Below are 25,565 nucleotides of genomic sequence, written 5' to 3'. Positions count from 1 at the left end.
TCCCGGGTCAGGCCCCAAACTCAGAGCGGAGTCTGCTTGAGATTCTCTGCCTCTGTCTCTACCCCAACCCCCTTACTCAGGCCCGTGTGTGTGCACATGCTCTCTCTCAAAGAACAAACTCTTTAAAAAAAATTTTTTTAAAGAATTATTACTTAAAAGTATTCTAAAAGAGTCACAACTTCCTATAGATATACTACAAAAATATAGTTAGTTTATAACCAGCAATAAACCAAATCGATCAGTTACCTAGAAATCCATTTGTTTAACTCTGGGAGAACACCAGGAAATGGATTACATAGATTAAAGTAAGTTTAAAAATTAAAACTAAATGCTTTATTGACTTTCAATGCATTTTTATAGCCAAGGTGGGCATTCAATCTATATCTCTATAAAATCCAAAAATTAATCTTGTATTAGGCCAACCCACGAGAAAGCTATACATGTGAGCTGTGCTGTTTTATTAATTTTGACTGAATTTTTCTTTATAAACTGTGTAACTGAATGTATTTTGCTTTTTGGCTTGGCAGCTAGGAAGCTCAGAAGCAAATGGGCAGTCCATGAATGAGTAAGAAATTAAGGTGTGCATTTTGTTTATCAACCTCGCCTTGGCTTAATCTTTTCTCTATCTTTGTTTTCTATTTGTGCAAAATTCCTTTCCTTACATATTTCATCTGGTTGCATAGTTTGTGTTTTTGAAAATGGTTTTAATTACTTTTGGGAATGAGCCAAATGATGGAGAGATGGATACCTAACGAGAGAAGAGAGAAACCAAGGTGTAAGAGTGGAAGCTAAAAGTAAACTTTCAACAGAATCACAGATTTTGTTCAAGCTACTAAGCCTGGCATTACCTGGACCATAATCCAACCAGGGGGCTAAAGTCCTTTAACTCCCTGCCTATTTCCATCTACCTTGATGCTCCTGGTTTTGACCTCTCTCTGACTTGTCAGCTCCTTTACTTTGTTTCCAGGCCCCTACCTCACCTAACCTTAACTGCCCTCTGCTTATGACCTCCTACATCTTGGCATGGAGACCTGGGTCTCTGTCTAATTTGCTGATTTTGGCCCTAGCCATGCTATAGTTACTTCCAAATGCACATATGATGTAGGTTTTTATCACATGTACCTTCCAAGCTATACATAAAAGTGCTTTCTTTTAGAATCTTTTTGGAAGGCATGAATCTTTTCAGAGTGTTAGTCTCCAGTGGTATGATTTATAGGCAAAGAATTCATAGCTCTCTGAAATTGAGGCCAAGACTTAAAAATCTAGAGGAGCTACATATTCTTTAAGTGTCTATCTCCAACCAGAGGAAGACTTTGGGAGATGAGGACAAAAGAGCCCTCCATCAGGAGGAAAAAGGTTAAATAAAGAGATTGAGTCCTGATATGACAGCAAAACCCAATGGCTTTCTGGTTTATAATCACAGCATTCTAAATATGAATCCGTAAAATCTTAGGAAGGCTTTTTTAAACCCTGCCCTCACCAATGATCTCCTCTCACTTATCTTCATTTTCTACCCTCCACTTGCCCTTCTGCCTAACCTGATTTACCCACATGACAGGCCCTTTCACTGCCAAGCTGTGCTCATTGCCCTCAAATCCACTTACAGCTTAACTTTTGCCACTGGCTTCTGGTCCTCATCCTGCCATTACTCTCCTGCAAAATCAGGCCGTCACCTTAGGTCTCCTAAATGTCAAATCAACAAACATCCTCTTCCCAATTTTCATTGTATTTATCCTTGTAAGTGCATGTGACAGAAGTAATAATAGTAGCTGCTATTTATTGAGTACCAACTGCATGCTAGGGCACTTTGCCACATCATTTTTTTCCCTCATAGCACCCAGTAATGTTGATATTATCTCAGCTAAGAGAATTCAAATAACTTATGCCAAATCACACAACCAACAGGTGGCAGATCTGGGATTCAAATCCCAGAATGTCGGAATGATGGTTTCAAGGTGGCTGCAAATTCTCTGCCACCACTCTACTAGTCAATTCTCAATCTCTGTCTTACTTGACTCAGGAGCACTTGATACAGTTGATCATTCTCTTTCAACTCCTTCTTTGGCTTCTGGAACACCACCCTTTTCCAGTTGTTCTCTTGCCTCAACGGCCACTGCTTCTCAAATTCCTTTCCAGTTTCTCTCCATTTTTTCCATATCTAAATGTGGGACTAGCTTCAGGACCTCTTACCTTCTTCATCTACATCCACTGCCAGGGTAAAGACTACTAGACCCATGAGATTAAATATCATGTACATTCTGATGACTCTTACGTTTATGCCTCCAGTCCAGATGTCTCCACGAAATTCCAGACTCCTGTGTCTCATTGCTTACTCATTATCTCCACTTGGATGACAAATTTTCATCTCAAAATTAATGTCTGAGACAAACCTCTTGATTCCTGCCCTGTCCCCCAAAACATCATCTCTTCCCACAATCATCCCTACCTCAGAAAATGGCAACTCCTACTTTCTAGTTTCTCCAGCCAACAACCTTGAAATTTTTACTATGTCCCCTTTTTTTCTCATGTGCTATAGCCAATCCATCAGCAATCCTATCAACTCTGCCTTCAAATTATATCCATAATCCAATAGCTCTCACCACCCTCACCTTGATCCAAGCTGCCATTCTCTCTTACCTGGATTATTACAGGTAAGAACCTCTTACCTGTCTCTCTTCCTCTACTCCTACCACCCCCGTCCTATTCACTAGCATTCCATTCTCCACATAGTATCCAGAAGATCTTTAAACAGAAGTCACTTCATGTCACTTCACTACTCCAAACTCATAACAGCTTTCTATCTCATTCATAGAAAAATCCAAAATCATATGGAGGACTTAAGGCCTTACATGGTCTGTCCCCCAGCTCTCTCTCTCCTCCATCATCTCCTACCTCTCTCCCTTTCTCTGTGTTCCAGCTGCCTTGGCCTCCTTACCATCCCTAAAATGTGCCCTCCTCCTTCCTACTTCAGGGCCTTTGCTCTTACTCTTTTCCTAGGCATGGCTTGCTCCCTCACTCCTTTTAGACGCTTCCCTTTACCTTATCAGAGAGGCCTTCTCTCAGCACATTATATGATAGTAAATCTCTCCCCAGCTGTCACTCTCTATTCCCTTTATCCCACTTTACTTTCTTTAGTTCCGACACCTATCACCACCTAGCATAGTATATACTTTTTTTATTATTTCTCTTCCCCCTTTAAAATATAAACTCCATGAGGACAGGGAGTTTGTTTTGTTTACTGCTGTGTCTGATACAGTGCCTGGTCACAGGATACACTTAATAAATACTTACCAAATGATTGAATGAATTAGTTCTAACCATCAGCTCAAACCCCATTTTTAAGTAGGTCAGTATTTACACACATGCTCCTAAAGACCTGAAATAGTTTTAATTAGGAAGCTCTTACATTTTGCCAAACTTGTTTGGCAAACTTTTTTACCCTGCGGTCATTCTTTCCTTACTTGTAATTTTGTGCCAGGTACATTAATTTTTTTTCAACCACTTTCCAGTTGGATAGTGTATCCTTACCAAGCCAATGAACTCTTTCCTTGTTGATACACATATATAGTTACAACTGGTTTGTTTTTCTCCTTTTTAATAGACAGAAGTGCCAACATGTGAACTTTGGGAAGGATGTGAAGGTTGGGGCAAGAAGAAGGATTATGATCTCTAGGGAAGCCATCATCATCAAGGCAAAGATGCAACACACCTTCCATTTGTTCGTTTAAAGTCATTAGAAGAACAGTGAGTTGTGCCAGATCACGGTAGACCACCAAAGCAGGACTGACACCAAATCTAGTGATGAAGGGGACAGGCCAATCTCCCCACATTTAGCTCTCCTGCCACTGAAGCTGAACTTAGGAGTCAGAATGTGTGGGACTCAGTCATGTACCTCTCTTAATTAGCCATATCACCTAAGGAAATTCACTCCCAGCCTCTAGGCTTCTCCCTCTGCTTGTAGTTGCATTGGATTATATATATCAGTGATTTCAAATGTTTTGGGGTCCTGGACCCCTTTCAGAGCTATAAGCCACTGTATTAGTTTCCTAGGTCTGCCATAACAAAGTACCACAAACTGGCTTAGAACAGAAATTTCTTGTTTCACAAGAGGCTAGAAGTCCAAAGTCAAGGTGTCAGTAGGACCATGCACCCTCTGAAACCTGTAGGGGAAGGATTCTTCCTTGCCTTTTCCAGCCTGTGGTAGCCCCAGATGTTCCATGGCTTCCCAGCATAACTCCAATCTTCACGTGGTGTTCTCTCTGTTGTCTCTCTACTGTCTTCCCTCTGTATGTCTCTCTGTGACCAAATTAACCCCTTTTTATAAGGATACCAATCAATGGATTAGGGTCTACCCTAATGATCTCATTTCAACTTAATTATCCCTGTCAAGACACTATTTCTGAATAAGGTCACATTCTAAAGTACTGAGGGTTAGGACTTCAACATACCTTTTTTGAGGAATATAATTCAACCCATTGAACACAACCACCATCTTCCCAAAAACAGTCCATTTTGTATTCAATCATGGGGAGCTTACAGACGCTTTGAAGCTCAGTCCCTGCCACTTACTAGTTTGTATTAACTATATGTCTTGGATGTCTTGGACCAAACCATAACTCTTTTAAGCCCTCAATGCTCAATTCTAAAATAACAAACAATTGTAAAAGAACTATTTACAGTGGCTGAAATGGGGCCCAAAGCTACTGGTTTGGACTGGGATCTCTATTTTTTTTTTTTGATTACACATTTTACCAGTAAGAAATTTTGAGTGCACCCTCTAATAACAATTTCCTTTCTTATCAGTTGTGTACAAGTGTTACTAAATTTAAAAATGGATGAGATGAAATAACATTTTTTAACATTACCCAAAACATTCTGCAGTTAAACAGATGCATGAAAAAATGCTCCACAACACCTGGCATCAGGGAAATACAAATCAAAACCACAATGAGATTCCAACTCACACCAGTCAGAATGGCTAAAATTAACAAGTCAGGAAACAACAAATGTTGGCAAGGATGTAGAGAAAGGGGAACCCTCTTACACTGTTGGTAGGAATGCAAGCTGGTGCAGCCACTCTGGAAAACAGTATGGAGGTTCCTCAAAAAGTTAAAAACAGAGCTACCTTATGACCCAGCAATTGCACTACTAGGTATTTACCCAAAGGATACAAAAATAGTGATCGGAAAGGGCACATGCACCCCAATGTTTATAGCAGTAATGTCCACAATAGCCAAACTATGGAAAGAGCCCAGATATCTATTGACAGATGAATGGATAAAGATGCGGTACACACACACACACACACACACACACACACACACACAATGGAATATTACTCAGCCATCAAAAAAGTCTTACCATTTGCAACAACGTGGATGGAACTGGGGGTATTATGCTAAGCGAAATAATAAGTCAATCAGAGAAAGACAATTATCATATGATCTCACTCATATGCGGAATTTAAGAAACAAAATAGAGGATCGTAGGGGAAGGGAAGGAAAAATAAAATAAGACAAAATCAGAGAGGGAGACAAACCATGAGAGACTCTTAACTATAGGAAACAAACTGAGGGTTGCTGAAGGGGAGGTGGGTAGGGAGATGGGGTAAGTGGGTGATGGGCATTAAGGAGGTCATGTGATGTAATGAGCACTGGGTGTTATATAAGACTGATGAATCACTGACCTCTGCCTCTGAAACTAATAATACACTATATGTTAATTAATTAAATTTAAATTTAAAAAAAAACATTCTGCAGTTAAGGTTGTAGAGTTTTGATGGTGTCATACTAATAACTTCCTGCATGATATACACTAAGGAAGAGGTTCATCATTAACAGTAGTAAACATAAATCCATAGTTCAGGTAGTCTTCATGGTAATTTTGAATTTTTAAAAATTATTTCCTGGCAAATATGATTAGCTTGTCATTGTTTTTAGCCTGATGTGGCTGATGAGGAGCTTGTCTAGGAGGACAAGTTTCATAATCTCAACCATTTTTTCTGTTGCTCACTTGTGCTTGCATTAGAATTAGACTCAATCTGAGGTTTCTTGGAAGAAATCTTTTAAAGCCACTGGTCCACTTTGTGAAGATCTATTTAGCTGAAAGTCGATGGCATTTGCCATATAACCACTTAACAAAGAACTTCAGTGCTTTTCAGGATTCTAAAATTGAACCTACAGTGGGGTCTCCTCAGCCCCTAGATGGAACTCCCTCATGATTCATCTGCAGACCAACCAGACAAAACCATCCAATGTATAGACTAGGTGAACCCACCAGTGTTGAACTTCATACATAGTAAGAGGAAAGCATAATTTATTCCTTGTTTTTTAGATAAAAAATAAACAGAATTCCTCCCTGCACTCTGATGGATTATTTTGTAGCCTCCCATGTCGGAGACCACTGAAACAGTCAGTATCTCACCTTTATTCCTCTTCTCCCTTAAGTTATGTTGACATGAATGAGTATATAAGTAACTGATGAGGCCAAGAGGGTGAGGTCTGGGGCAGGGGAAGTGTGGAAGAAAGTGGAGGAAGTGGTATGGGTTTGTTCCCTCTCTGGCTCCTTGGACTGATTTTTAAAAATAACAAAAATAGAAGGAACTGCTTTACTTAGGGATTTGATGCTACTGACAAGAGAGGAGGGTCAGAAGCTGACCAAAATGGGTAGGCTCTGGGCACAAATAGAGTTGCTCAGGGACCCAACTGACAGTGTGGCTCGGAGCTGAGGAAAGGGCTTACTTCCCTTCTTCTGAGTAGAACTCAGTGCTTTGACATCCTGAAATTGGAAGCTTTGAGAGTAATCAGAACCAGCAGCCCCACAAGCAGGGGTGTTCTGATGGTGACTGAGTGGGCAACGTATGAGGGCAAAGAAGAGCCAGCAGGAAAGAAATAAGAAGGCAGAGGCCATATACTGATGGCAGCTCAAAATGGCTGTGGGCACAAATGGAGACACCCTTGAGGATTTCTAAAAATTTCTGGGCAATACCTTGGGGGGTACTGTAGACGGCATAATGGACCCCAAAGATGTCCATGTCCTAATCTCCAGAATCTGTAAATAGGTAATATGGCAAGGGAGAAGTAAAGTTGCAGACGGAATTACAGGTGCTAATCACCTGAGCTTAAGATAGGAAGATTGCTGGGGATTACCTGGGTGGGGGCAGCGTAACCACCAGGATCCTTAAATCGAGAAGAGGGAGGCAGAAGAGTGTCAGATTGATGAAATGTGAGGAAGACTTGACCAGCCACTGCTGACTTTGATGATGGAGGAAGGAGACATGAGCCAAGGAATGTGGGCTGGGCGAGGCAAGAAAATGGATTTTCCCTTAGGCCGTCCAGGATGGAAGTGAGCCCTGATGACTCCTTGATTTTAGCCCAGTGAGATCCAGGTCAGACCTCTGACTTTTGAAACTATAAGATAATAATTTGTGTTGTTTCAAACCACCAAGTTTGTGATAATTTGTTACAGCAGCAATAAGAAGTTAACACGGGGGATGTGCAGCTCAGATCTTGTTATTTTGGAGTTGAGCCTGAAGACATTAGAAACACATAAATATAAAGCAGTATTATCATGCAGATGTTGAATGGCTTCCAGAAATTTCCAAATTAGCCAGGATCCTTGTGACTTGGTGGCCTAGAGGTGATCAATTTCAAACACCTCCTCAGCCCTTCAGGTACTATGCTTCCCATCCCCTCGCTCTTCTGGGAGGAAGAAGGAAAGAAAGGGATACTTTCATCAGAGCTAGGTGTGGACTGCAGAAGAGGCCATACCCATCAAGAATTATGAGTAATGTAGCATGCATGCAGGAGCTTCCAGCCCGAGGGAAAGGTGGCATAGAAAGAGAGGGAGGAGGGATCAGCAGTCCAGAGAGCAGGGAAAGGATTTGCAACAATATAAGGCCTGGGGCACCTGGGTGGCTCAGTCGATTAAGCATCCCACTCCTGATTTCGGTTCAGATCATGATCTCATGGTCATGAGATCAATCCCCACAACAGGCTCCATGCTGGGCAAGGAGCCTGCTTAAGATTCTGCCCTCTCCCCATGCCAGTGTTCTTAAAAAAAAAAAAAAAAACACACACACACCAAAGTAAGTGGGAGCTGAGGGTTCAGATACAGAAGAAGCAATAAGGTGGCAGGGTTCAGGAGGATCCCCCCTACCCCGTCCCGTGTGCCTCACTATTCCCTAAACTGGCCACATGTTTGTTAAAGCTAAAGAACAAAACCCGGGTGAGGCCTGGTGGAGATCAATACCCATATGTTAAGCCAGTACGAAGCACAATCCTGAGATGCCCACCTGCCCTCTGTGCCGTCATGAAGGCCCTTGAAGACATGAGAAGCAGATGGTAATGTTCCTTGGATCATACTCCACAGTGCCTGGCCTTGCTCAGGTGGACATCTGGATTTCTTGGGAAACCTACCTTAACCTCGCAGCACCTGTCTCAGGCCACCACAGCTACTTCTGAATGCCCACGTACTATTTGTACCATGCAGTCTCCTTTGTTCTGAGATGGCTGACTGACAGGTAAGAACAATCTCCTTTCATTCCACATTCCATTCCAGAAGACCTGAGTCTGGGGGAGAACTCAGAGAAAAAAATGCAGAGCTCTCCTTCCACACCGAACACTGTGGAAGGAAGGGTGTCTTCCCTGCCCAGACAGGTCAGGATGAGGAAAGGAGTTCTTGGCTCAGTGGTCTAGAACAAGGGAGAAGAGGAACCTCTTCACTTCCTATCTAGAAGTACACTGAGTCCTGCTAGGCACATTAGGTTGGCCAATCTAACCCTTCCCTACCCCCAGGACTCTCCTAGGCAGAGCACCTCCCTTCCACGTCCAACTCCCCATCCTTAATCATGCCCTTGGCAGTGCTCCAGGAGCAATAGACTCAAAACTATATAAAGTCACTGTATTTGTTTCCTAGGGCTATCATTACAAAATACCACAAACTAGATGGCTTAAAACAATAGAAATTCAGGGGCGCCTGGGTAGCGCAGTCGTTAAGCGTCTGCCTTCGGCTCAGGGCATGATCCTGCCGTTCCAGGATCGAGTCCCACATCGGGCTCTTCCGCTGGGAGCCTGCTTCTTCCTCTCCCACTCCCCTGCTGTGTTCCCTCTCACGCTGGCTGTCTCTCTGTCGAATAAATAAATAAAATCTTAAAAAAAAAAAAAAACAATAGAAATTCATTCCCTCAGAATTCCAGAGGCCAGAAGTCCAAAATCAAAGTGTTAGCAGGGCCATACTCCCTCTGAAGCCTCTTGGAGAGGCTCTTTTCCTTGCCTCCTCCAGCTTCTGGTGGCCTAGGCATTCCTCGGCTTGTGGCAGTGCTGCTGCCTTCCTGTGTGTCTCTGTCCTCATGTGTCTCTGTGTATGTGTCCATGTCTAAATTCCCTCTTCACATAAGGATGACAGTCCTGTTAGATGAAGGGCCCACTCTGCTCCAGTATGACCTCATTCTAACTTAATTAATTACATCTGCAGCAACCCCATTTTCCAAATAAGCTCATATTGAGATACTGGAGGGTCAGAACGTTAAGGTACCTTTTTGTGGGGGGACACACCACAATTCAGTCCAAAGCAGTCATGGTTGACTATTCTGCAGGAATTCTCTTTTCTACTTTTACATTCTTCATAATATGCAATACAGTCTCATCTGTATCATCTGTCATTTCTCAATTCTCAACCACAGTGTGGGGATGGAGAAGGCAGGAACCAGAATTCCCAGCAGAGATTATAGCTTTGAAATATAAATAAACAAACAACAGTCTAATGGTTATTTCTGGGCAGGGTTTTTCTCAACCCTGGTTGCACCTTAGAATCATCTGGCGAGGGGCGCCTGGCTGGCTAAGTTGGTGGAGCATGTGACTCTTGATTTCAGTGTTGTGAGTTCGAGCCCCACATTAGAGATTACTTTAAAATAAAATGTTAAAAAAATTGATCTGAGAATCATCTGGGGAAACTCTGAAATATAAAACAATAGGCATGTTATTACAAATATGTATCTGTGTAAGTTAAATATATATTAATAGAAATGCTGCTCTTAACCCCAGATCAATTATACTGGAATCTCTGGGGAGTGGTTTCCAGGTGCTGGTATTGTTTAAAGCTCCCAGAGGATTCTAACCTATAGCTAAAACTGAGGAACCCTGTCCTGGGTGAGACTCTGCTATAGGGAACTGCTGTAGAGACCATCCCTACAGTTGGGTGACTACTCACATTACTTTGTACTGAGCCCCTTCAGAATATAGGGAGGAAACTGAAGAAAATAGCTTAAATAGGCCCAGTTATTTGAGTGTAAAACATTCTGCTTAAGGATGGTGTCATTTCTGCACCTCTGAAGGGTGAAATGATGGGCTGGTAACAGAGCAGGACCAGAAATAGCACCCAAGTGTCCATCCCAGTTTGAAATGCCAGCGCAGGCCCATTAGACTCTGCCTGGGTAGGACTCTCTTGTAACAGTTTGAGTATGGTACCCAAAATGAAGCCATCACTCCAAAGGGGCTCTGACTGGGACACAGCCAATGTGGGGGTGGGGGTGGTGTTTGTTCTGGCTATTAAACCTTATGTTAACCCCACAGTTAACTGCTTTGACTCCTATTGGACTTATAGCCACAATTAAATTCATTTTCCCTCTGTGGATTATGAAGCCATGGCTGTCAGCTGGTAGAGCTCACCAGGGTTTCTGAGTTGTTTGTTAGAAACCCCCATTGTTCTTGACAACTGAGATCTTTTGGGGTTCCAAGTCTGTCATGCAACATACCAGCTACCCTTCCATGAATGCGACCAATAGGCTACCAATGTCCTCCAACTCACTACAGATTTTAAAACATTCAATAGGCAGAGTGGTCAGCAAGGCCTCTAGGACTTCCTTTGCTATGTTGCACCATTATCCAGCATTCCTTATTACGATCTTTCTTGGGTATGATCCATCACTACCACCATTCTCTAGCCTTATGTTTCTCCATCGTGGCCACAAAGATATCACAACAGATTTTACCTAAAGGCAAAATTACAAATATACTATGTCTAAAACACTCTCCATTTTGTACCAGTCTTGCCTTAATGCCAAATAAGAACATTAATCTGACATGTCTTACTTTTAGTGAACCCATGCTAACTCCTAGCGATCACAACTTTTTCTTCTAAGAATTCACAAACTATTCAAGGAAAAGAAAAAAAAATCTTAGTAATTAGTCCATAAGGAAAGTCAAGCTCACCAGGTGGTAATTTGCAGATTCTGCCTTCTTCCCTTTTTTGAAGAATTATAGCACATCCTCCCCTTTCCACTCCTTGAACTCTGTTCCTGTTCTGCAGAATTCTTCCAAGATCACTGACAGTGGGTCAACAGTCTTACCTGTATATTCTCTCAGTACCTGGGCTATCACTCCTCCCAGCCAAGAAACCTGAACTCACTTAAACAACTAAGTGCTCTCCTTACAATCCCCTTGACTGGCTTGGGTTTCTATCTCCAGTTGCCAATGTTTTTAGCTTTTCCAGGCTGGGCTAGAAAAAAGTCATTCTCTTTGGTGGAAAAAAATGGAAGCAAAATGGAGCCGAATCTAGACTCAGTGCTGCCAAGAACTCCTACTCCTGTCCCTTTACCCGGGAACAAGAAATTTCCAGAACCTGGGGGAAGTTTGTACCTATCAAGGGAGCTAAAGGGACCCTGTAGGGGGAGGCAGCCAAATCCCCATCACACAATTCATCCACAAAGCACAAAGCCACCACAAAGATGGAATTGATAAGAAAGGAAAAGCACTGTGGCCTCAGCTCTCTTCAGAGGTTGACAGCATCACCACTCATTGCAGACACACTGGGAGTGGAGACTAAGGCCAGCTCTGCTTCCTAATGGACAGTTCCTGTCATCACATCACAGGTGTGTATGGGGGCAGGGGGAGAGCCCATATCTCTTAGGAGTGTGTCTATTAACAAAGGAGTTGTGACAATGGATATTCATGGCAGAGTCCTTCAGACAGGTGCAGAAGTAGTAAGGATTTACTGAAAATCAGCCTTCTCTTTCAATTCCCCATGCAGTCATCAATCAATCACTTAGTTAAACTTTCAAATGATTGATCTCAGGGTGGCTCTTTTGAATAGAAGTTTTCAATTCTTGAGCTACAAGGGAAAGCAAATGCCTTACAATACAACTATACCCTTGAGATTTTTTTCTTTGGGAGCACCCAGCAAAAATCAAATGCTTACTATGAACTGTTCCGAGCACTTTACGTTTATTAACTGCTCACAACAATTCTGTGAAGGTGATAGTATTCACATCTCCATTTTACCACGGAGGAGCCTGAAGCACAGAGACATTAAGTAACTTCAAGTTCATACAGTTTGAAGGTGGTAAAGCTGGTATGTGAACCCACACAGACTGAATGTAGACAACTTATCTGTGGTAAACTGATTGCAAAAATGGGCCAATTTTCTACCCCTTCCTGTATCTATGCTTAAAACTGGGTCACCAATGTGAGAACAGCCCTGGCTAGCCTACTAGAGGATGAGAAACCTCATGGAGCAGAGCCAAGTCATCCTAGCCAAGGCCATTCTAGACCAACCAGCCCCAGCCTAACCACAGATGCATGAGTAAGCCCAGCCATGATCCACAGAACCACCCTGAGACCTGACAGACTCATGAGAAATAATAAATGATTACTGCTTTAAACAACTAAGTTTGGGGGTGGTTTGTTACATACCAGTAAATAACTGATACACCAATGTTTGACCACTACACTACATTATCTTTCTGATGATACTGGATTCATCTGCCTCTAAGATTCTCCTGGAAAGGAAAGCTTCTGCTGTGAAAAGCCTTCCTCCAAACTACTACCTTATCTCTCGTCATCCTTGTGTTGCCCCTACCCTACCACTATGCCAACCTATGAAGGCAGTTTATAAATATTCCTCACCTTTAGTCCCTAGTTTTTTTCTGGAATCAAGAGGAAACTAGGGTACTTCAAACCCTTTGGTACTATTTTGAGCTCTGTTTCCTTGTCTACCCTCTTTGCCCATCTCTCCATCACTTAGGAGCTAAGTTGGAATTAGCCAAAGTAAGCGGTGCCAAAATAATGAAATCAGGGTAATGAGGGAGAAAGCATGGGTAGTGCTGTAAATCAACACCTCTCATTCTCGGGCCTTTTCCTTCTCCCTGGATCAGCCTCTTAGCCAACATGGATAGGGACTGGCAGTCCCTGAAGGCATGCTTCTGCTTTGCCACCTGATCCCCAAATGAAACTTTGTAGAGCTGAACTCTCCCTGCCTGCCAGGATTCAGGGGGGCAACAAGCTGCACCTCCACAGGAACTAACAGCCCCAGCTGCTCAACTCAAATTAAAAAAGAGTTTGGAAACATGTTTCACAGAGTGGAAGGCTTCTAGGGCATTTCTTCCAGCTGCCTCCAGCTACTGTGTTCCCAAGGAAATGGAGAGGAGACTCCAGGGGGAGAAGGGGCACCCCTAAGGCATCCTGAGGGATAGGGACCACAATCCACTAAAAATGGGACTAGAAATCTCCCAAAGAAAGAAAAAGACTCATAAAAGACTACTGTTTTTCCACTGGAGTATTTGAAAACTTTTTTTCTGTTAGGCACTCAATAAATGCTAAATGATGCTAATTCTTCTAGCTCTTCTAGCTTTTTGAGTGAAGCGGAGATTGTGAAGGTTCGTTGCTCAAAAGGCCAATAGCTAAGTGACCTGGGTTGGTGAAGAGAAACCAAAATTCCCCGGGGGAAATCTAGCCTTACTGTGCCATTAAACACCCACCCCCCTCACTCATTACACTTCAACAACAATAGTTTAGTTTTAATTTCTTTCCCTTATATTTCACAGCCCTAAGGGAAAATGTCCTGTGACAATTCTGTAATAGTAAGACAATTACTGGTGACTCAGGGCTCCCTGCTGCCTCTGCATCCTCTCGCAGCTGAGGAGCAGGCTTCCCACGTAGGAACAATTTGGCTTGTGAATTAGTAAAGTCGGAATAAAAAGAATCTTTAACTTTAAAAATGATAGAAATTCAGATGAAATTTGATGAAAATTCAACTCAAGGATTCTGTTTCAGAACAAGAGTCAATTGTAGGCACCGGGTCCCTGAGGAAACCTTTCAATTAAACTCACAAATATTTCAACTGGGAATTTACCTCTTCTGAGCCCACCACCCATATCATCCAGGAACCCCAAAAGTACCCTTCTTGATTTCTCCTCCTCATTCGTCTTTTTTTGCTATCCAACTTCTGCCCTTTTCACCTTTGACAATGAATAGGGGAGAATACAGTAAAACTGTGTTCTTCTTGAGAGAAAAACAAACAACAAACCCTGCCTTACAACTCAAGCACTCAGCTGGAGCCTAATTCAGAATGCACAGTTAGAGATGTCCTAGGTTAGAGGGCATAGGCATCTCCAAATTCCCAGCAGATTGTGTCCCAAAACACTTTTGTGAATAGATAGTTTACAGCTTAGACAGCTTTTTTCCATAAGCATAAAGTTCTAGGGACAGACTAAGTCCTCAGACTCAACCATAAAACTCTACTTGGCCACGAGAGTCTAATAATGCACCCAAAGTGAGAACTTTAGGTGTTACATTGTCTGCTCCTAAACAATCATTTAAAATAGTTTCCATGACAGAATGCATGAGAGGATGCCGGAAACAGATTTCCACTTACCCCAGAACCAAAGTGAGCTTTTCCTAACTAAAAAAAAATTAGAGGAAGGTGAAGGGGGAGGAGATTCTGGCTGTACCAGATGTAGCCCTGATGTGGCAAGGTGCAGGTCTTCCAAGGAGGGTAGGATGGGACAGGAACTTCTGCGTACCAATAATGATAACCTGAAATGCCTCTCTGCTTTTACATAACATATGTTCTACAATTCTTTAGTTCAAACACTCGTCTTAAGTGTTCCAAATTAGGAACTAGAAGGCAGTTACCTAAAAGGGAGTTTGGAGAACGAAGGGATTTTTGGTTTGGGGGTCATAAATCAATCAATGAGCCAAGGAAGACCTGTGTTCACCTGTGATGACACTCTTGATTTCTGCTCTTCAATTTCATGGTTGACACAATCATTGATGTTAGTAAAATTCTAACTCTCGGGTTTATAGGGGCAGTTTAAATTGGGAGTAGGAAGAATGATGCTGGATTATAAGCTTTTTAAAGATTAGGATATCCCATTTATTTCTGTATACTCCAGTCCCCTTAGTGCTTAACTCATAATTCATCAATAAATAAATATAACTTAAGAGGGGCTTTAACTTTTCAATGTACAGTTGACCCTTGAACAACATGGGCTTGAACTGAGTGGGTCTATTTACAGGTAGAATTTTTTTTTCAGTAAACACAGTACAGTGCTATAAATGTACTTTTCTTCCTTTAGATTTTCTTAACAACATTTTCTCTTGCTTACTTTATTGTAAGAACACAGTACATAATACATAGAACCTACAAAATATGTGTTAACTGTTTATGTTATCTGTCAGGCTTCCGGTCAACAGCAGGCTATTAGTAGTTCTGTTTGCGGAGACTCAAAAGTTAAATACAGATTTTCAACCGCAGAGGGTTGGTGCCACTGCTGTCCAAGGATCGACTGTAGTCGCAAAACATGTGGGCTTTGGAGTCAAAGTTCTCAGATTCAAACCATTTTCCTCCAGGGGTGCATAACCAGGGGCTCTTTCCCTGGGCTTCCTGTTTTCTCCCCCCAGAAAAAAAAAAGGGGGTGGTAATGGTGTCTACCTCACAGGGTCACTGTAGGGATTGAGGCATTTATATTTGTGAAGCACATAGCACCACGCCTGCCACATAGTTAGCACTCAACAAATCTAAGCTATTATTATTCTTCCATCATCATTTAGCTAGCTATCCTAGATTTTGCCCCAAATTAGTTTCTCAGGGAATTTAGAAAACATGAAAGTTGATGGTATAGTGGGTTGAACTGTGGCCCCCAGAAGACTGTCCACTGGAACCTCAGAATGTGACCTCATTTGAGATAAGGGTCTTCTGCAGATTTGAGATGAGATCATTCTGGACTAGGATGGGTTTTTCTAAACCAGTAACAAGTGTCTTTCTAGGACATGACAGAAAATAAGACACCGAGAGACAGAGAAGAAAGCCACATGAAAATGGAGGTGGAGATGGGGATGATGCTGCCACAAACCAAGGATAACAGAAATAACCAGGACTTGGAAGGGGCAAGGAAGGAGTCTCCTCTAGAGCATGGCTCTGCCAACATTTTGATTTTGGACCTCTGGTCTCTAGAACTGTGAGACAATATATTTGTGTTACTTAAAGCCACCAAATTTGTGGTAATTCGTTGTGGCAGCCTTAGGAAAATAATGCACAGTTTGGGTACAGTTTGGAACAACCTAAGTTTGGTGATGCAAACAAGCCCTAATATGAACTGGTAATTATCATGAATTCTTCTTTTTTCAATGTACTGCAGGGAAACTTCTCATTAGAAAGGGAAAATCACTGGCTTCAGGGACTGGAATATTCAGGCCATTCTATCCCATCCACTCCCAGCCAAAGACATTTTGACTAGGAATCTTGAAAACATTCTGAGTTTTTCCACAAGGAATGAAGTGGAAGTACTCGATGTATGGTAAGACAGTGGACAGAGTCAGCCTCTATCTGGTCCCGAATAAATGGGCAGGCAACACAGCTCTTAGTCCTTGTCCAACAAACACACTCACACTGGTCCCCGTTGCCTTTCTGACTCCCATCTATGGAGGTCAAAGAGGTCATTAGCCAAAGATTCCAAGCTAAGGAAAGATACCTGGTTGCCAAGAGAAAAACATAATTGTATACTTCTCCTAACTCTATGGGTTTTTGCAATTACACCTATGAAACAGATCTCCTTTTAACTGAAAAAATATCCAGGTCATCTGCAAGATCCTTCTTTTTTTTTTTTTTTTTAAGATTTTTTTTTTTTTTTAATTTATTTGACAGAAAGAGAGACAGCCAGCTAGAGAGGGAACACAAGCAGGGGGAGTGGGAGAGGAAGAAGCAGGCACCCAGCAGAGGAGCCTGATGTGGGGCTCGATCCCAGAACTCCGGGATCACGCCCTGAGCCAAAGGCAGACTGAGTCACCCAGGTGCCCCTCTGCAAGATCCTTCTAAGCCTTTGAAATTTTAAAGGAGTCCTTAGGAGAGAGTCATCAGAGAGGTGTTGTCAAATCCACTGATGCCCAGAGAAACGGTTTTGATTCTTTTCCTCTAACTCCTAGAGAAAAATAGCAGCAGACAGAGCAGCGACTGTCGGAGAGGGGTGACTTTTTTTGGAGCAAAGGCATTAGACAAGATGACACATGCTGACAGGTTCAGCAAATAGTGGATGCTGTCACAATCAGCTGATAATTTCTGTGTGTTTGTGACGTAGGAAAGGCTTCAAGTCACGCAGTGTTTCAAAGACAGGTCACGATTACTCCATGTGTCATCTTCTAACGTGAAGGTCAAAAGAAAGGGGAAGGTGCTCCAAAAGAAATGGAGGCAGAGAAGGGAAGAGCAAGGAGACCTGTGTGCAGGCAAATCAACCATATCCAAGCAGGTCTTGCTTCATATTTCCTGACAGTGTCCAGGGAACCTATGTAATTATCTGCTTTGTTGACATCTGAGGCTCTCACCTCATATGTAACCAGCTCTTCACTAATTCCTAAGTCCTTTGTAACCTGTGAAAGTCATGTCTTCCCTAACTCAGTAAAGGGTTTCTTTTCTTCCCTTATTTTGGTAATTTACTCAATTTATTACCAGTAAAGAAGGTTGTAAAGGGAAGAGGCAAAGGAGGAAACTACATGCAGTGTTCTGGTCCTAGAATACTCTGAAATGGACCTCATTGCTTAACTGAAGGGAATTCCAGAACACCTACAACACTCATAACCAAAGAGGAAAAAAAAATCAGAAGCCAAACGGATTCAAAGGATTTTTGTCATTACTTGTCATTTTCTTTTCTCCATCAGGGAAGAAAATGCTGAGAGAATGAGAGAGAGAGAGAAAGAACCCCATGAAACACACGGTAAATAATATGAATGCCTATTTAAAATATGTAAATGCTTAATTTCTTCACTCTCCATCAAAGAGCTTTTCTGAGAAAATGTACATTTTTAGCACTCAAAATTAAAATAGTACACACACACATACGTGCTTGGTCAATCCACAATACTTCATAAGAGAACTACATGATTCTAATTGACAGGGTAATTTTTAAGTAAATAACTTGATGAGTATAAAAAGCTATGCAGTATATACAATAACGCTTTTTTTTTTTTTTTTCAAACCTGTATCCCTCCTGCCCACAAATGTCAAGTTGGCTGTTAAGGTTGGGACAACCTCAAGTGTTCAGCACATATAATCTCACTAAGGATCTGCTGACTGATTACTGTTGACATTACCTAGTTCAATCTGATTCATCACTTGGGCAGGAACCAAGAGATGGTAAAAGGGCAGGTTACATTAGGAGAAAAAGCATCAACCTATGTTAGGGTAAGAATCCTTCTTGCCCCTAAGATCTTTTTCTAGCAATTGTCTTGTTCCTGGGGTTCACCCTGTCTAAAAGCTGGCAGGGGGGGTGGGGTTGGGGGGGGCTTGGTTATTTGTGTTTCAAATCTGGAAGCTTCTCCCAAGATGGAAGAAGTCAGGTGCAGAGATTACTAGAGACCAGAGACTTGGCTGGGCACAAAGCAAGCTCAAAAGAGTCACTGGAGATGAAGTCTATTTAAACACACACACGCACACACGCACACGCACACACGCACACGCACACACACACGCACACACACGCACACACGCACACACACGCACACACACGCACGCACACACACACCCCTTCTAAGCTGCCTCACATTTACCACCCTATGAAATTTTTGTACAGGTGGTCTGTACACAAACATATACTTAAAAGAAAGAAAGAAAAAGATACACCCAAGAAGATGATCTCTTATCAAAAGTACATATGTCTTGCTAATCAGAAGCCAAACCTTAATTCTGATCTTTGGGAAATTATGTGGTCCCAGTAAATGAACAGTGAAAAGTAAATGATTTGTAAAAAATCAAAGCACACACACAAATCATCCCAGCCACCATTTCTCATTTTCTGACATATTACTGCATACAATACTGTTTTTGGTCCTGCTCTTACATCGTTTTGAATGATCACCAGACTATTAATTTTGAAAGTCAGTCGCTTTGTCTGTTTTTCTAATTGCCTGGACTTGTTTTTGTACTTTGGAAAAGGCAAAAGACCAACCCTGACTTGGGTGGGAATCATTTTTGGAATAATGGTGGGTGGTTGTTCACATCTGGATTAGGTATAAAACGATAACATTATGATGATGAACACCACAGAGCCTCATCTGCATATAAATAGACCTAATCAGAAATGCAAATTGCAATCAGGAGAAATTTTTAAAGGCTGTGTGATTGTGCAGATAAGGAAAGGTTAACACTCGCATTGTTAAAGTAGTTGAACGGCTCCGGCTGGGCTCCGGCTCCTGCTCCAGCCCGCCCAGAGTCTTCCTTTGAAAGAGAAATGTGGAGGGTATAAATCTCTTAATCTGCAACCTGGCCAGGACAGAGCTCCGTGACTGCTTCGTTTTCAGTAACTAGAGGCTTAAGCAGCCAAACAGCAGCCTGATTCCGATGAAAGACAAACAACCAACCCTCTTGTACAAACCCCTAATGAATACATACAATGGAAAATATACTGGCATTTAAATGCCCTCCAAATGGACCTCTTTCAGCACAACGTCCCATTGAGATGGAAATCAGGGGACAGAGAGAAGGTCTTATAACTGATTCACTTTTCTGATTTTTTTTTAGTGCTGCTCTGAGTGGATATGAAAATATAATACACATTTTTTTCATTCCCAAATTTTCCTGAATACTCGAGAAAGGTTCAAACAAAATGACCAGATGTGATTATATAATTAAAAAGAAAACACCAGTACTCAGATTATTTAATCCAAAATTGCATTTTTAGTCCTCTTGTGAAAAGCACAATAGACGAGTATCTCAGAAAAATCAGAGTACTGAAAATATATGCAACGGTTAAAACACGGTCCTATTTTTCTTTGGGATATGCTGTCTTTCGGGAATATCCGTCCTCTTTCCCCCTCCACTCCTCCTAAATTCCCCCAAAAGAAACACATTTTACAATCAGGCTTTCTCAGGTTCGGCCAGAAATTGTTTACCAACTACTTATCATCCCTCTTAACCAACCTCTTTCGCAAAGAACTAATGAGCCAAGAGCGCCATCTTGTGTCCTACCTTGGAATCTTAAAAAGCGTTTTCACAGGATGCATGTCAAAGAGGGGAGGGTCTCCATCCCCCAGTTCAATAGCTGTGATCCCCAAGGACCAGACGTCACACCGAGCGTCATAGGAGGAGTCATACTGCTGCTCACAAGCAATGACCTATCAGACAAAAGCAAAACACATCAACCCCACCGCCACCTCAGATGTCCTAAAAGACGCTTGAACCATCTTAGCCCCCTTTTAGTTCCCTTGGTTACACTGATATTGAATTCCAGTGATAGTAAGGAATGTGTTATCTAGACCTTATTTGTGTGTGACTAATGTATCAACTGGATGTTCATTAACTTTTTAAAATTTGTCATTTCAGTACAATAAACATACATTGAACCTCTAGGTACCAAGCACAGTGCAAGGGGGTGCATACCTCACTGAGCCCGCTCTGACATCCCTTAAGGAAAGGCTTTGTCTGCATCCTTCACCTCATTACCAGCTGCTGAATTCAACAGCAAGGAACAGTTGTTTGCAAAGATGCTTGTTTCCTGCAAAAAATCCCCAGGAGTGTGGCCAATTGAGCAGAAAGATGTTGGAAGACTGGAAGACTGATGTGGTTAACATAAAATAGGAACCACTCCCTTCCACCCCTTTTTCCTAAGAACATCTGCCCCCTCTGCAAACCCCAACGACTGGTTTGTATTTCAGTAGCAGCGGCTGCTTCCGTTACTGGCCTGACGGTACAAGAGCAGCAGCACCAGAAAATGTCCCTGGGCTTGTCCCTGGTTTAGGGAGCATGGAACCCTGTGGGGAAATCTCTATCAACTTTCTGAGTCAGGCAGGAAAAGCCCCTCCACTCAGACTTGTGGCTATCACAGTGGGGTTGGCAGAAGGCAGAGGTAAACCAGAGAATGTGGAAGAACCAGGCGTCCTTATTTGACCTGAAATCTGCCTCCGCAACCAAGGATGACCCTTGGCTATGGGCAGGTAGGAAACTTTGTACTGCTCCAAACAGCCTATGAGGTAGACAAGCGACATCACTCTGGGGGGCCAGAGTGACAGGCCTGCCTGCCTGTTAGGCCACCAGAAGGTATTTGGCTTTGATTCTGAGTAAGATGGGCCAACTGGCTATGAAGAGCAAAGCGACAGATTTGGCTTACATGTTAGCAGGATCACTCTGGCTGTTATGCTGAGATACATTAAAATGGGACATGAGTAGAAAAAGCAAAACCAGTTTAACATGCTACTATAAGAATCCAAACTACAGACAGTGAGAAATAATCAGACTGATTATATAATTTTGAAGGCAGGGCCAACTAGATTTTCTGACTGAGGCTTATGAGAAAGAGGAGTTGAAGATGAGTCCACAGTTTTTGACGTGAGCAACTCCAGAATGGAACTGATATTTGATGAGATGGGGAAGACAGGAGGAGAAGCAGCTTTGGGTTGAAAGGAAGGAGCTCCATTTAGGTAGGACATGTTAAGTTTGAGATGCCGGTGAGACTTCTAGATGGAGAAGTTCATTTTAGCCGGGTAAGTCTTGCACCTGACTAATGACCTGGAGAATAAACGTGTGCTGTTTTAAGACTCACATGTGCAATATTATAATGGCAATGACAGTAACTATTATACTTCCTCTTGGCCAGACCCACTTAATTGGACTTGCAATGCCAAATATGCCTACTGTCTTGCCTGAGACCTGGTGCTTTTACTCCTGTAACTGTCCTCTATCCTTCTCTTCTGGTTTCTTAACTGAAGTATGCTTTTCGTGTTCCTGCATCCCTGGCCTGATCTCAGTCCTATCCTCTGAATAGACTAACCTGCCACAGAATATTCTGCCATACTTTTAACACGTAATTTTCAAACGTGCATTCAAACTAAAGTTCAAATAATTCCAACTTCAGAAGCAGAAGCCATTTCATAGCCCCCCAAGACCTCCTTTTCATACCCCAATCAAGTGAAAAACACTGCTATTTTTAAAGATCTCCAGAGAAGACTATTCAACACCTTCCCTTTCAGAAATGACATTTCTAAACATGTGGAACAAACATAATTTTAGACCTATCAATCACCATTCTTACAGTTCTTACAGTTCACCATTCTTACACGTTCCTATGAGGGAAAGAAAAATGAGACTCTGTCCTTCCCCAACAACAGCTATGGCCACTTAAAATCTAAAATGAACCTACAGTAAGTAAATGACAAACCATGTCCACCCCAAATGTCCTAAGACAATGTGTACTAGCATGTCCAATAAAGGATATGGGCTCCAAATACTTGCGATATTAGAGGGTGACCATGCCAGGGGAAGCAAGACAACAAAAAGTATCTAGTGACCAAAGTCCACACCTTCTGGGAGGAAATTCAAATCAACTTCAGCCATCCTGGGTGGGACACAGAAGGCAATTCTAAGAACCCACCCAAATGTGGGAATGGAGACATCCTAACGTTTCACAAGTGTTGTCATAAAATATTCAAAACATTTATCTGGTTTCAACTTCTCTTTACAGACAGACCTTATCTTCAGTTCCATCTGACTAAATAGAAAAGTATCTTTTGGCCAAATTCTCCTCCCAAAACTTAGTTTGTAATTCGGCAAAGAAATTCTTTAAAATCAGCCTTCCAAAGAAGTTTACAGAAAAATTTGACACTAAAATAATTCACAAATAATTACTGAGTACCCACGAGTCAGACATGGTACCAGGTCTTAGGGAGAAAAATTTAAATTCACACTGAATTTAATCTTCATAATCTTCTGTGAGGTAGGTGCTATCATCACTTTGCGGAGGTGTGGAAACTGAAGCATAGCACAGTTAAACAGCTTACCCATGGCCCACAGCTAGTCATTGTCGGGGTCAGAATTTGAACCCAGGCAGAGAAGAGACAAGTAAACAAGTCATTATAATATGGTAAGTGTTCTACACAAAAAAGGTTATGTTCAAAGAATAGCTGAATTATGAGCTTCTGCACTCATATTTTGAATAAATTAACCAGGTTTCTTGAAATTTTTGTCACTTAAACTCCCATCTCCTCAGAAGGAGTCTCTTTCAGGACTGATCTTCCACAAAAGTAAAGGACCCTTTATGTGGACTACGTTGTGTGATGGGATTCATAGACTTACCCTAAGAGGATGCATCACAACTGAGGTCAACACATCCTGGATCTGGATTCTTATCTACCCAACACCAAAATCTACAACTGTTTCTTAGGGAGAAGTAATCCCATTCTCCCTAGCAAAGCATTCTCCTTATTTCTAGGTAAAATAAAGCTGAGTTAAGAATGCTTAGATGGTCCATTGGTCTTTGGTTCCCTTGTCCTGAGGAGAAGGCAACCTTTCAAAGAGCCCTCTGAATCAGATGTTCTGATACTCTACTAAGAAAAGGAGGCTGGCAATGGTAAATAAGTACACTGTGCTGCGACCAGGTTTCCCAGGTTCTGTAAGTCATGTTAAGGGAGTAGAGAGAGACAGGGTGAGAAGGCATGGACTCAGGCCAGGAAACCCAAACACCTCATTCTCTCGTACCTCTCCAGCGCACCTCACCACCACAACCCCAAGGAGGAGACATACCCAAGGCAAGTGTATACACTCCTTGACCTCAAGCCTTTCCTTCAATCACAGGAGAATAAATGATGTTGGTGGCAGTAGAATAAGGAGGATAGAATAGGTGTAAGAGAGAGCTCAAGGGACGACCTGCAGGACCTAATATGGAGAGGGATTTAATATGGGAGGTTGGGGAAAGGGACACACCCAGGAAGACTGACATTTTGATCCTGGGTAATCAGCAGAATGATGGTGCCCTCAGGGATGTTAGAAGGAGAAGTCAATTTGGCAGGCAGTATGACAAGTTCAAATTGGGTCTGAGTTCTACCCCTCACCAAGTGTAGAAAAATCTCTTGTACTCTTGGGATCTCGCTTTTTTTTCACATGTAAATGCAACAAGAAAAGCAAAATTCTATTAAGATCAGAAGCAGAATATATACTAAAGGGTAACAATAAAATGCATGTTTTCAGTGACTACATGAAGTTTTATATTACAGTAAATATACCTTACATTTCAGAACTCTAGGATTTAAATCTTCCTATTGTTAGTTGCCAACACAACTCATCAAAATTTGTAGTTTTAATACACAGTTATAAGTACCAGAAGCAGAAATCAGGTTGTTTATCATGAACTTTAACAAATTTGTATATTTTTCTTAATCCAGTATTGTGAATATAAAACCTGCTAATAAATGTCAATTTTATAAAGTATGGATTCTCCAAAGTTGATTGTAAAGTCCCACAGCATGTTGGAGGTTGATATGAAGAGGATGTGCCTTCTGGAATGTTCCATGAGACATGTATAGGGACTGTTACAAAATGTTTAGTGTACCTGGCAAAGGCTAAAAGCATAGCGTTAAATGATTCAAAACAGAGAGACAGTCTAGTGCAGTAATTGCTAGTGGCCTAATGGCTCCAAGATTAAAATATCGAAGTCTTGATGAGTTTCAGAGGTATATAAATCCCTACATACTTCTGCATAGCCACCTTTAACAATCCTCAAGTCTCTGGCGTATCAGTGAGTGTCTATACTGTTTTGGAGTTTTAATAAATAGTTTTATCCACTTGGTGTTAATTTACTACTAACCTCGTCATTTTTTTTTTATGTTTTAAAGGGGCTAACGCCTTGATGATCTCACCCAAGTGACCCCTAAGTGGACAGAAGTAACTCAGGGTAAGGATTATGTCTTATCTTTCTTCCCTCCCTGACCACATCAATTTGTGGCACACTTCAGAGAAGCTATGTTGAAAAATCTTCAGACTGGAATCAGAAAGTCTGAACTCCATTATTTGTCAGCTGAATGCCTTTGAGCAAGTCCCTCGAAAACTCTGAGCTGAGGTTTCTTTATAGGGCTCTCATTTTGTACATTTATAAAACAGAAAGGTAGGAATGAATGATCTCTGCTATCCCTTCCAGCTCTTATACTCTTATGGCTTTATGCTTTGTAAATAAGTGATTTGGGGGTTGATCTCAGAGAGGCTAACGTCTCCATGCAAATTAGCAAGAGGGAACAGGAGATTATTCGGGGGTGTGAACCGGAAGGCTGGAGCCTTAGAGATTTTATTGCCGGTATTTTGTAAAAGGTCTTAAGGTCTATGAAAAGATGCTGGTTGCTGTGATAATGCCTCTGTTAGGGAAGATGAGCTTCAACAACAGAGCAATTGTTTGGATGCTGGTTAATGGAGCATGTCCAGGTTCATACCTTGAAATGCAAACTTATGGCTTTCCTGGTACACTTAGACTGCACTGCTGATTACTTTAGGAAGAGTAAAAGCACTAATGCTTGGATTACTAGCAATATCTATGCGTTAGC

The 25,565-nt window shown here is 41.9% G+C and overlaps 1 protein-coding gene across 2 annotated transcripts in view; it reads right to left on the bottom strand.

Moving 5' to 3' along the window:
* The window catches only part of MYO3B (myosin IIIB), a 367,772-nt gene that overhangs the window by 315,100 nt on the left and 27,107 nt on the right, over positions 1–25,565 (bottom strand). For both annotated transcript variants that reach the window (XM_044380159.3, XM_057318508.1), the window contains exon 6: positions 20,233–20,378. In XM_044380159.3, the coding sequence (XP_044236094.3) occupies positions 20,233–20,378 (146 nt within the window). The remainder of the gene's footprint in view (positions 1–20,232; positions 20,379–25,565) is intronic.

Source organism: Ursus arctos, unplaced genomic scaffold, assembly GCF_023065955.2.
Source record: "Ursus arctos isolate Adak ecotype North America unplaced genomic scaffold, UrsArc2.0 scaffold_1, whole genome shotgun sequence".
NCBI classification, from domain to species: Eukaryota; Metazoa; Chordata; class Mammalia; order Carnivora; family Ursidae; genus Ursus; species Ursus arctos.
The sequence above is the reverse complement of the archived record's forward strand: the minus strand, read 5'-3'. Positions and strand labels throughout refer to the sequence as shown.